Here is a 13,373-nt window from a genome sequence, read left to right on the forward strand (position 1 = left end):
GAACAGATATCACTTTATCAATCGCCCGAAGCTTTCAAAACATTCTTGCTCATGCCTAGCAGAAGAATATTGATCTTGAATATTGAGGTATGGGGAAACACAGGTTAATACATTTAAAACACCTGTATTCGGTTGCTCCGTTAAATTTATATTAATACTTAAAATATATCATACAAATATTATTTTACACAATGGGTAATATATAAAAGTAATAGAAACACTTTGAAAAAGCGCGGTATTCTTGTAGCCGATGTGTTATAACAAATATTCTGTTATGCAATTTTCAATAGCTTGCTGTCCATGTTGTTATGACGCAAAATAAATAGTTAAAATAAAAAAAATTTATAATCGTAGTAAAATGTATTATGTAAACCAAATCCCATGACATGTCGTAAAAAATTAAAGAATTAAATTACATAGTCTTCACCTTACAAGGATGTAAAATTGAAGAAATTTTTAATTTTTAAACAAATCTTTGAATTGCGATATTAATTTAAATATGACTAGCAGTTACCTGGGGCTTTGCACATTTTAATAACATAGAGCTCCTCATAGCCATATCCTTTATAAATTGTAAACTGAACCCTGCTGAAAATAAGTGATAACTAATAGAAAATATACCAAACTTCTGATGTATGTGTAGTCATGGGTATTTTATTATTGTAATAGTTATATAGTACTATAATGAGTGAAAACTTTCGGATATAAAGTGGTGGGGGGGGGGGGGGTGAAACAGCTTTATAAATACGGTACCAATGGAAAAAAAATTTCTACACCAGTAACATAATATCTGAATGAACAGCTCCAAAAATGTCTATGAAACTTGAGCTGGTTAGGCTAAACTAGAAAAATACAAAGTTCGTAATAATCTTAGTGAGAGCTTTTATAGTTTATTATGATGGGAATCCTATGATAATTTTTAGTTGGACGTCAATATAACTAATGTTTCACTTTCTCTTATTTTAGATTTAGCATGTCAAGTTGCATATTATGTTGGAATTAACAGCTAACTAATGCTTTGCATTTTATCGTACAATTTGTCTTGTTTCCACGATCAAACATGATTTTAAAAATCTGTATAACAAAACTACTTTAGTCACAAGTTTAATTATATTATGCCATTGCAATCTTCTTCCTATATCAATTATTTCAGGTCCTTGCCCCCTTGACATAAAATATACGTCAATATCGAAAGTTTACTTAAGTAAAAAGACGTCTTCTTCCAGCCATTTTAATCAACTTACAGTCTAAGCATTTGACTGACTAAGAAAGTATGTATAGTAGCCACAAAACAATAAATATATGCATACGTTTGGCTCAACATTCATTTTTGAAGATTATTCATATAATTATTAATAAAATTATATATAATATTAACTTTGCAGGATATGTTCAGAGCCACTGTAACAATTGCATTGTCCTGTTCAAGATAATACGATATATATATATATATATATATATATATATATATATATATATATATATATATAAACAACAATTGTTACAGTGGCTCTGAACATATCCTGCAAAGTTAATATTATATATAATTTTGTTAATAATTATATGAATAATAATTAATAATCTGATGTCAATAATTAATATATCTTTTTCATTCATTTTACTGTTCCGTTTGAAGTGTTTCAAATGCAAGGATAAACGTTCGAATGTTACATCAGAAAAAACATCGTTTACCCTTGATAAAACGAAACGCATTTTCGAACCAAATAACAAGAGGAACGCATAGTGGAATAAATCTTTACCACGACCAATGCGTAACAGCACATTCACAAGACGTTATGCGTAAACGAAATAGGTACTTACAACATTTTATAACTTTTCAAATCCGGTCCATTTTTATTTCCCAATTTAAGTACTGAAGAGCAGGCTGTATACGTTTCTCAAAACTCAATGAGTATATAATATGAGCTTCGTTTTCTTATACTACATTTTAATTATTTTATCATAAAGTACATATTCATGTTTATTACGATTTTCATTTCTAGTAGTTATAAATGTGTTACCATTGCACTTCAAAATCGCTTTGAAAAAAGTTATTTTTTATTATTTTATTTAAGTCTATACATATAACAGGTCTTAGATTTTTTCAATGAAGGACAAAGCCCATACTGCTCCATCATTTGGACTGTAGAACTGCCTTTCAACTTTATTAAATTCATAATAATTTAGTTTCAAATGTGTTTAAGGTAATATTGAGGGCTAAATGTGCATTAAAATTAATATAGGTTTCTATACATTGATTGATTAATACAGCTGTTTATTAACATTTTGCTTTACGTTAACATAGTAAATTATGTTTGTTTGTAAGTGCGCGCGCCTGATTGATCCTAAAAAGGCGGATCTTGAAAGTACTAATCTTATTTACAAGTTCTAGAGTAGCTTAATTTTAATGTAACCATGTGAGATGAAACTAAAATATTTTACACGATTACTGTGCATAACCACCTACCTTAACATGTACTCAGTTTCCTGTCATTATCCTATGGGAATGGGCCATGAAGAGTCATTAGGAAATATTTAATGTAAGCACACCACTTTAATGGGCTATTCAAGCCATGAATTATCCTGCAAACAGCACTTCAAAATCTTTATCAGTTAGAAAATGTTGGAGGTTCGAAAATTTGTTAGGTAAACTTAACAAATTTTACTCAATTTTCTGCTGAGTTTAAACTCAGCAGAAAATTTTGGAAGTACTGTGAATTTTTAACGCAGTTTAACATAATATTATTATATTATGTTAAATACGTGTATATAGTTTATGTTCATCTAAAGTAATATGTATTAATACTAATTCTTATATTGTTTATTTGTAAATACTTAATTTTGTTGAATAAAAATATTTTGTTGTTTTACTTTGTGATGTAAAATATCCGTTTAATGCCATATATTTGTTCATTTCGGTTGGTAGATATTAACAGAGTAATCAGGCATGACGATATTAAACCGTAATATACGAGTATTGAGATTTTTTTAACAAGTTGTTATTGATGGTACCGGATGTGTCCCAATTAGCAGGGAATATAAAGCTGTAAGTAAAATGTGATGCAATCATTGTAAATTTTAAGTATAATAACACTAGAATATATATTGCACCCGGCAGCATATCGACAGTACTGTAGTTTTTCTGATCGAAATAAACTTTTAAACGTTACCAGTTATAAGCGAGAAAACTAACGTGTAAAATTAAAGAAGAATACGCGAAATGTTTAACGATTTTACTCGTAGAGGTACACTGTTGAACATTAATGCTTGTTAATGAAAAACGTTGACATTTTCTTCTTTTCCATAAGGATCTATTGAAATATACTGCTTTGACTTAGTTATATCACCTTCCAGTAGGTCTATAAGTTAGATACTAAACATATTTCGCTTGCGAGAATATCATAATTTCCTGTTTCTATTCATAACTAAAGGTCCCCAAAGTCTAAATGTTATCCTTTTCATCTCTTAGAAGTTAAAATGTTTTTCTCACAAATATTACCACTCCCATATAATATACAATAAGTAAAATCGAATATACACACGTCTCGATTAAGAATCATTGACTGAGTTTTAGCGAAGCCTATCATTCGATCCACTAGACTTTTGTTATGAATAAAAGAATGTATTACAGTGCAATAGAGATAATACAAATTACAAGATTTTTTGGCAAGTTATAAACATGTAAAATAAATAATTACATTAAGAATCATAGTAGGATGAAAACAAAATGGCTTGAAATTAAAAATGCTTTACAAAACATAACTAAGTACACATTTCTTAACTTCATGAATATGCCTACATGGGTGAATGACTGTGATGAAGCATGAGTTATATCGATATCTGCCTAATTAACACCCAAAAATATATTTAGTGACTTCTAATCTGAAATCCCTGATAAATATTTGAAAACGCAAATTATTGAGGTAACTCTGTTGCAGCAATAATTTAAAAAGATCAAATTATTACAATAGCGAAAATTTAAGAGATAATTTTTTAAACAAAAGAAAAGAACTACATTAAAGAGAAAGATATATGCTTGTTGCTAGCAATATTAATTTAACTGTTTAAAATCTAGTGACTAGTCTAGATATAGATCTTAACACCCTAACAAGCAATTGACCTGGAGAAGGAATGGGTGATAGCAAGTGGAAGCTTCGTCACTGTGTCAGGTCACCGTTCGTTTATGGTTTGCTGTGATAATAATTTTGGCTTCCGATGGTATGCAAAACTTAATTTAGACACCTTAAAAAATTAAACTTCGAACGAACTCACTCCACTCATTTCACCTTTAATTGATAGCAATTGAAAGATTTTTTTAAAATGTTTGCGGATATTTCGGCATAACGCGTTAACAACATAAAACGGATTTGAGATTGTGATTGATTCCGCTAACAAATGTGTTTGAACACGAACGTTGCAACCATATCTGGGGTTGTGTTCATGAGTAAATATTTCAACACATTGCTCAAAGGTTTTATAAATACGAGTCAAAACTGTATTATAAATAGTTAGAAGATAGTATATATTTCGTATCTAAATTGTGTATATAAAATGACCTACTATGGTATTGCTACAGCAAATGCCATAAATTCCTACCAGCCAGATATTTGCACGTCTTATTGATTTAACGTTCCATAATTAACATTATGTTATTTAAATAAATAATACTTGATGTTATTAGTTGCTACATTTATTTTAGAACAAGAAATTCCACAAAACTATTAAAAATAAAAAATAAACATATAAACTTTGAGAAAAAGTTTGTACAACCAATCTGTTAGGTCAAATTAATAAGTACAATTATTAGTACAATCTTTATAACAATTGTTCCTTATAAATACAGGAAGATTCAAAAACAAAACTTATAAATAGAATTTTAAACTATGACATTGAAAATTATACGTGGTAAACGTTAACAACTCCCTGAACTATAACACAAGTTTATTAATTATGGGGGAAGAACTTTGATAGCATTTCTGCTCGAGTTTTAAATTTATACATGCAGCCATTTTCCTACGTTTTTCACTTTTTAAAGTATATCTATTTTTATAACAACTGTATAAATATTATTTTATATAGTAATACACAGTAAGAAATAACATCAAAAACAGGGTATTGTTATAAATGTTGTATATAAATAAAGAAAAATTAAAACCTTTGAAAATACGAGTACGAATGTGTATACTAAATAAAAAACTAGTGTTAGTTCATATGGTTCTTTATTTATTCTTTACAGTATAAAACAACCAAATGTACTTTATACTGATTAAAAAGACGGCTTGATGTTCTTAACCATTTCCAGAGCCTGGTGGTGGTCCTTCTTCTTGGCGTAGACCTGGACATCCAATACTATGGCGATACTCTTTTCGACTGGGACAGAGATGTCAATCTTAGCTTTCAGCTCCACAGAGAACAGCAGAGGAAGTGAGTCACCATCTTCGAAGTTCTCGGACACCTCGTTGTCAGGCTTGTACTGGAAAATACAAGTTTAATTTAATAACTAAATCAAGTTATGAAGTAAAGTGTTCAAATTATTCAGTAGTAGTCAAGGGTTGAAAATTATAATGTACTAGTTACTGGAAGATATGAAGAAACAAAAAAAATTTGGTTATTTAAAACCTTTTATTCATTCAGATGCCAATAACTAATAATCATAAATATTTATGTCCCTGTAGTATTGTTATTTTGATATATTTCAGCCTACCTTTTAGTTTCAAAATATATTCAAGCATGACATTTATTTTCTCTAGATTTTAAGAATACTGGTTGTTCGGTAAAAAGCTGAAATTAAGCTAACACTGGCTGAACCTAACCTGCAGGGAGGCAAGTTTCTCCTGGACAAGTTGGGAGACCATTTCGCTGTCAGAGCTCTTGTTAAAGTCGCCATACACAATCAAGGTGACGTAGCCCTCGACCAAGGGGTTTTTGTCGCCATCCGCCGCCGAGACGTTCAGAGACACTTTCAGTACTTGTTGCCAGTCGTTGACGGCAGCAGAGTTGAAAGGTGTGCATTGCGCCTGAAATAAATTTTAAATGGTAAAATCAATATTTTTCTTCTTAAATATTTATAATATTTCCTTATAGTAAAAGGATTGTAATGTACTCGTAATTATTTACACTAAAATTGTAACTTTACTCCATATAAACAAATTGTTTTAGATTTATTTATATATTTAGAATTATATCAAAACAACTAGTTTTTCATGTAGGAAGGATGTTTTTGAAGGAAGGAGGTTTCTGAAACCTATCTATTTACATTTTCTCTAGCAGAGTTACAAATCGGACTCAGCCATTACGAAAGGCTTATAATAGTTTGAACCAGAAATGCTCATACACTTACATATTTCATAGGACTCCATCATATCATATCATAATAGCATTTACATAGTATTAAACGTACTTTGATTTTGTGAATAATGTATAAAACGTTTGAAAAATATAAAGCACTCCATTATATAATATCAGTAATACTTTTACCTTGTTGTAAATGTACTACGAATTAGACAACCATGTGCAAAGCTGCTGGTAATAGCTAATGTGTCATAAACTATATCGTTTAATGATTACATAATACATGTTATACTATTTGCTCTTATAATATAGCAGAAATAATTTACACACAATAAAGTGTGTTAAAGAACATTATTGTAGAATACACAGTTTACCAAGCAAATTAACAATAAGTATAATAGAAAAACTAAATTAAATAAAGTCTAGAATTATATGTACACTACTTATCGAATAAATAATAACTATGCATTTTTGTAATACTTACAAGGCAGGCGAAAGCAAGCAAAAGAGCGAACTTGTAGAAGGCCATCTTAAACAGATGAAGTGTTATACAAATGATTGTATTACTGAAGATTCAGACCATACCGAGGCATTATATATTGCACAGAAGTGGTACTTCATATACGTATCACTCCGATAACTGATTATGTCGTAAAGTCTAGTAAAAGTATTAAAGGACCTTCAGAATTTCTTTTTAAATAAACACTTGAACAGTGACGGAAGGATGACATTTTTAATCTCGAAAGATAAACCTCTTATACTTTGCAGTAGTAAGCGATAAGTTTATGTAATGAAACATTTTCATGGTATAATTTTTTTGCATAATTTAACTACTAAGAACATACTTCGGTGAGACTACCCCATTTGTCTTGCTTATCTCAGAATGCAAGATAATATTAGTGGGTGAACAAATTTTACATAATGTTGGAAAATATATAGTTTCTCAATATTACCTTGGGAAGAAAAGGCTTATTTGTAGACAATGATATGACGTTTAAAGAAACGAAATTGGGGTTTTCATATAAAAGTGGATATTACGTATGTGTCACTATTCCTGGCGCAATATCCTTTTAAGAGTTTTGAATTAAAAACTCATAATTGAAAGTCAATAATTTGTTTTACTAGCAAATGTAATTAGTGACTATGTATTGTAAAAACTTAATCAAATATTGATAAAAGTAACTAAGATTTCTTTATCTTATTTTGTTCTTTTAATTTCATTAAATATTCTTTCAAATACTTTTCTATAAAAGTCCCAACTTAAACATAACGTTACTCAGAAATTTACATTCGAATTGGTCGAAGATCTTAACTCTTACAGGAGATAACATAAATGTGTATTCCACAGTAAAGCAAACACTCCGGCGATTAGAAGTAAAAATATTTACAATAAAATCAAATTCGTAACTAATTACTTTGACCTATGAAATGAAACGAAAAATGGATGTTAAAAAATGCAATATAGTTTATATAAAACGAATTTTATTCAGTAAGCTTTTCTTCAAAAGTAAAGTTATTTTTAGGATGTTTAAAAACATAATATTGAGTAATTAGAATATGTATTTTAAATCTCGATATTAGAATGATCGTTAGGGAAGCCTATTTCTTGACAAGCTGAGAAATTAAGTTTGTGTATTCCTCTGTATGTCTTCCGCTTAATTTCGCAACATTACTGACCCTAATTACATTTATCTAAATATGGAGGGAGAACAATTGTACTGATTAACTTAAATAAGTATATTTACATTGAGGAATATTTCATCTGTAATGTTCTGGCAAAATAAAAATGATTTGATTTGATCTGTGATTATAAATTTTACATGGAACGTCAGTTAATCCTAAGGAAAGAATTATATTTGTAGGGCTGCATGAGCGTTATTGTTATCTGGCAGGGTATCGCTGAAGAATAATCCAAGTTTTGTTTCTGAATGATTATTTTTTGTCAGTATGCGACCTCAGAAAATTCTCTTAAGATACACGTGGTGTGTAATATTTCTATACTTGTATGTAACAGCATTTAAATTAATTTACAAAATATACGAGCACTTTTGAATTTTTCTTTAATAAGCAATTTATATAAATTAATGTTAATACAAACCCCAATAAATCATATATTGTATAGTTATATAAACTTTAAGAAGCCCTTTGTAAGTATTCAGCAATATCTTAAAATGTTGCTTAAAATGTTATTTAGAAGTTACTGTATATATTTAATATGCGTGTACATAATCAGTATATAATAAATCCACAGATATATTACAATCATCTGAAAATTAATACATGTATGTGAAGTAAAGGAAATTATACAGTTAATATTAAATTATTGTATTATCATTGCATTTCTCATTTTTGAAAATAAAAATATAACTTTGGTTGTTTATTAATAGCAAAGTAATCTGTTATTGTTTGATTGAATAATAAAGCAGTTGTTATGTTGTAGTATTTAATTCTTTTTTAAAAAGTGTATAGATATATTTATGCTGATATCTTTCTGAATGTGGTTGTATAAATTTTATTTTGTATACCTGACTAAATGCAATATATTATAAATGCCTAGGTATTATCAAGAACTTAACAATGTGTACCAGAGTACATCAGCAATGCTGTTCAGGTTTAAACTATTATAGATTCTCAGAGTCAAAATTCTGTTCAAATGGTGATAATACTAGAATATTTGGAGGCTATGACTTTACATAGTGGACTAAAAATATGAGCATGCCATTAAAGATGAGGAAATCATAACACTAAAGTTTATCTCCAAATCTTACGACAAGGATCGAATACCTGCTACCTCATCACACATGAAATGTTACAAAATGTAGGCCGCAGTTTTCAGTCAAGGCTTTTTTAAACAAGTAAGTACATGTTAGCCATTTAGAGCATCTAATCTGAGTGAAATTGAGGTTGGATTTAAAGATTATTACCATTTAATTTAGTTACAAAATTATTTATAAGCAATGGGGGTTTATAAACAAATTACAAAATTTTATTACCCAAAAGATTTTATACGCTAACATTACATACCTGTAGGTTATGTCATTCTTCTTCTTTTTGTAATACCTTTAAATTTAGATTTCATTTTCAAGCATTTAAAATGTTTAACTTACCTTAAAATCACCCATTTGGGGAGGATGTTCGAAACATTTCATACATGATAAAACTCCTCACTTAGTCATATAATCATCCCCCAAAGTAAATTACTATATTTATAAGGAAGTTAATAAAGACGTGGAGGGTCGGTGCACTTTTAAGACACACGCTATGGATTTTTCTAATAAAGGTTTGAGTTGCCCATGTGTAAAACCAAATCATTTCACTACACCTCTTAATGTAGATTACTAGGAAAAACTTTCCTACTTCTAAAAATATAATTGAAAATATAAAATTAAAGTACTTATTATTGTAAATTCCTAAATATTACTAATGTAATATGACATTAACCGTCTAAAGTGGAAGTGGAATACCATTAATTATCGGATTTGTTAGTACAAAATTAAAAGATTAAAACACTTTTTTTAAGTCAAAAATAAAAGCATACATCGGTATGAAGAAAATACAATGATCTTGTAATGTATCACTTCAACCATACAAATTGAAACGGTAACATTATTAGTTAATAAACTAAAGATTCGTTTATATATATATATATATTATTATATATATATATATATATATATATATATATATATATATATAAATTTGTATGTGAATAAAATGTTTAATTTCAATGTTTATTGAAATTAAATAAGGCTATTGCCATTTATACAAATTTATGTAAATAAAAGTTATTTAACAGGTATTTGGTCTTTCGATCATATGTTAGTTTGGTTATTTAAACGTATATGTGACAGAGAACGGCCATATACAAAATAATTGAATTGTAAAATGTATGGGCTCTTTGGTGTAATGGTAGCACATTCACGCGGCAAGTGAGATATCCTGGTTCGAGTCCCGGCGGAGCAAGTACTTTTTGCGATTCAATGTTTATTGAAATTAAATAAGGCTACTGCCATTTATACAAATTTAATGTAAATAAAAGTCATTTGACAGGTATTTGGTCTTCCGATCATATGGTAGTTTGGTTATTTCAACGCATATGTGACAGATACGGCCAAAGAAAAAATAATTAAATCGTATTATATATAGAACTTTATATATATATATATATATATATATATATATATATATATATATATATATATATATAATGAGCTAAGAAGTGTGTAACACTTCTTTTATTTTCGTGTAATTATTATATATTGTCACAAGTAACAAACAGTAAATTTATGTAAGAAAAAGTACAAAATCTTTTATAGAATATATATCTTGTTAATTAATATAAATTACAATTATCAGATCCTTCTAGTTCTGAGAAAATTTTCAATTGCGTAATTACTAAAACCAGATAAGACAGATGAAGTGCTATAATCTGAAGGTGGCGTTAGGTAACTGGCAGTATATAAACGAGGCACGATTTGGTTAAATCAGTAATACTTGGTTACTAAAAACTCCATATCAAAATGGAAGCTCTCAAGATTGTTCTTTTCGTTGCTCTCGCCTGCTTCGTAAGTAAAAACGATCAAATCAATTTTTAACAACCTAATTTAAATTGTAAAATAAGTTATGAAATGCACAATAACATACAGACTCTTATATTTAAAAAAATTGTCCTATTATTATTATAATCATACGTAATTTCTAAAATTGCTTTGACTAAGTATTTAATCTGGAAGAGGAATAAAGAATTTATTTTATTAAAAATTATACTAAATATTATTTTTTGGAGAATAAAAATACTATTAAGAGTTTCTTTTCACTTGGTACTTAACTGTTTCGGCACTTATGTTTTAATAGCTTTATGTCCCATGTTAGTTTCCTAGCGTACTTAAAATCTCTATGTAATATTTTTGTCAACGTAGTTGCCTTGACAGACAATGAATTCACTACCTATAGATTATACGTCAAAAGCTACCTAACCTATTGTTCTGGAACTTCTAAATATACTTGTATAATATAGCCTAATATGTTATGTGTTTCCAAAGGTAAAGCGATATACTCTAATTTCATCTATGCAATACGTTATTGTAAATGATTTAATTTTTTATACAGAGCAGTAGCAAGTGGGTATAATTATGTTTATATGTACTGAAAGAGACAGGTAATGTTTGCATATACAAATTAATGCATACCATGTTTTATTGCTCATAAACTAAGGTTTACAACAAAATATCACATGTTTTGCATTAAAACAATACTTATTATAAATTACTTCATAATTGTGTGTCACAGTTGCAAGGCCAGGCAGTTCCAGTTAAACAGACCAATGACCTGAAGCCACTGCTATACATCACCGTGACCGCTGCAGCTTACACCGGCAAGGAGGAGACTCAGGTGGCCCAGTTGGAGCTTGACGCCACCATCTCGGGCCAGCCTAAGTCCAAGCATGTCGATATTGGATCTATCACCGATATGATCAACAACAAAATGACATCCATTCAGGCAAGTTTACTTTTAATTTTATTTATAATAATTAAGAACTTAACCCTACATATGAAGCCTATAATAAATTTAACACGATAATTTACATTCAAAGACAATGCAAGAATATAAGTACGAGCTATTATTACATTTGAAATTATTATCCTAATTTGGCAATATGACAAATAATATATTGCATACTCGAAGCTAATTATCATACACGAGGGTAATTCGGTATTTTCTTTAAAAGTACTCAAATAAAGGCTTAAAACAGACAAATATTTCGGTAATAAGAATATTTACGATGGCCTTTTATTTAATTACTCATAGTAACACCAATAAAATTTATTACTTTAGAGGACGAATCATATATCTTATACAGTCACATATAATGCTGTGTTTTCATTTATACTAATATAAACATATTTATATCCCAATACATGTATTATTGTACATTATTGTACTCAATTGCATATAAATAACTAATTATAAACATTTTATAAAATGAGCTAAACAGTGTATTTAAGTTTTTTTTACGATAATCCATTTTAACATAATAATAACAAACAATAAGTTTATATTATTATTTTACATATTGCATCCCTTTGCAATAGTAGTTTTATAATTAAATAGATACTGGGATTAATGGGATAATTGATACTTGACCAGATAAATCATTATAATTTTGTAATGGAGTTATTAAGCCATATTCTCACTAACATCTGAGGTTCCTTTGCACTAATCAGGATGGCAATATTGATATTTAAATATTAATAAATGAAAAACTTTGTGATTTATATGGCAATACCTTTCTTTTACTACTGAATTTATGCAATGTTTTTATTTTAATCCTTATTTTGTTGTTACAAGCAGGCTCAGCAATACGGCGAAAGCACGGTTTCCTTCGGTTCCATTAAGAACAGTCTTCCTCTCGCTGTCAGCGCCAAGATTGAGGCAGAGGTTGTCATCAGCAAGACCGATAAGGAACCTGAAGTCTTTGGCCTTGAACTAGACTTCAACCTTTGGGCCCAGAAGAAATACAACGAAACCCTTATCAAGTTCTAACTCAAGAAGTACATCTTTCTAGAGTTTTACAATGCAAATAAATATATTATATTTTATAAATGAGTTTTAATTTAATTTCTACTAGTACTTAAACCATAAGGTGGTATTTGTTGAGATCATAAGGCACGTATGTCTAATGTTATAGATTTGGGACACTACGAAGTATAAAACAAAATTATAGTTCATCAGGTAGTTTTAACATTTTGCCTTTATCATATATTTATAAAACATATGTTGTGTTACAGAAAGATTTAAGTTTTTATCTTTTTTCGGTAATTCGATGTGTAAAACAAATGTATATTTCTTCTAGAGATTAAAATTAGCCTAACTCTATGGATGATTGATAAACTTATAAACCAGTTGAATGCAGTTACATCAACTTTTGGCAAGTGACATTATGAAACGTAGCTTCTTCGTACATTAAAAATTAAATGTCGTATCGTAGTTTGTAATGCATCCAGATTTGATATCAGTGCACTTTTGCCTTATGGTATCCTTCCAACCTTCACGTAACTTAAGAAATGTTTAATCTATATACT

The 13,373-nt window shown here is 28.9% G+C and overlaps 2 protein-coding genes across 2 annotated transcripts; one reads left to right on the forward strand and one right to left on the reverse strand.

Annotated features, from left to right (window-relative positions):
* Positions 1-5,202: 5,202 nt before the first annotated feature.
* On the reverse strand, positions 5,203-6,931 carry LOC124364471. Its single transcript, XM_046819990.1, has 3 exons — positions 6,776-6,931; positions 5,814-6,017; positions 5,203-5,473 (listed from the first exon to the last, which is right to left on the reverse strand). The coding sequence occupies exons 1-3, from the start codon at positions 6,818-6,820 to the stop codon at positions 5,267-5,269; spliced, it is 456 nt and encodes a 151-aa protein (XP_046675946.1). The 5' UTR covers positions 6,821-6,931; the 3' UTR covers positions 5,203-5,266.
* Positions 6,932-10,752: 3,821 nt separating this feature from the next.
* LOC124364475 lies at positions 10,753-12,890 on the forward strand. The gene is made up of 3 exons (XM_046819994.1): positions 10,753-10,856; positions 11,581-11,790; positions 12,643-12,890. Exons 1-3 carry the CDS (start codon positions 10,812-10,814, stop codon positions 12,832-12,834), a joined length of 447 nt encoding a protein of 148 aa, XP_046675950.1. The 5' UTR covers positions 10,753-10,811; the 3' UTR covers positions 12,835-12,890.
* The last annotated feature ends 483 nt before the right edge of the window (positions 12,891-13,373 follow it).

This window comes from Homalodisca vitripennis, chromosome 6, assembly GCF_021130785.1.
Source record: "Homalodisca vitripennis isolate AUS2020 chromosome 6, UT_GWSS_2.1, whole genome shotgun sequence".
In the NCBI taxonomy this organism is placed as follows: Eukaryota; Metazoa; Arthropoda; class Insecta; order Hemiptera; family Cicadellidae; genus Homalodisca; species Homalodisca vitripennis.

Excerpts from the sequence above, each read along its gene's own strand:
- LOC124364471 (XM_046819990.1), bottom strand. The coding sequence starts at position 6,820 with ATGGCCTTCTACAAGTTCGCTCTTTTGCTTGCTTTCGCCTGCCTT. Across the intron at positions 6,018-6,775 it reads TGCTTGCTTTCGCCTGCCTT|GCGCAATGCACACCTTTCAA; the intron begins GTAAGTATTACA and ends AATTTATTTCAG. Across the intron at positions 5,474-5,813 it reads AGAAACTTGCCTCCCTGCAG|TACAAGCCTGACAACGAGGT; the intron begins GTTAGGTTCAGC and ends TGTATTTTCCAG.
- LOC124364475 (XM_046819994.1), top strand. The coding sequence starts at position 10,812 with ATGGAAGCTCTCAAGATTGTTCTTTTCGTTGCTCTCGCCTGCTTC. Across the intron at positions 10,857-11,580 it reads TCGTTGCTCTCGCCTGCTTC|TTGCAAGGCCAGGCAGTTCC; the intron begins GTAAGTAAAAAC and ends TGTGTGTCACAG. Across the intron at positions 11,791-12,642 it reads ACAAAATGACATCCATTCAG|GCTCAGCAATACGGCGAAAG; the intron begins GCAAGTTTACTT and ends TGTTACAAGCAG.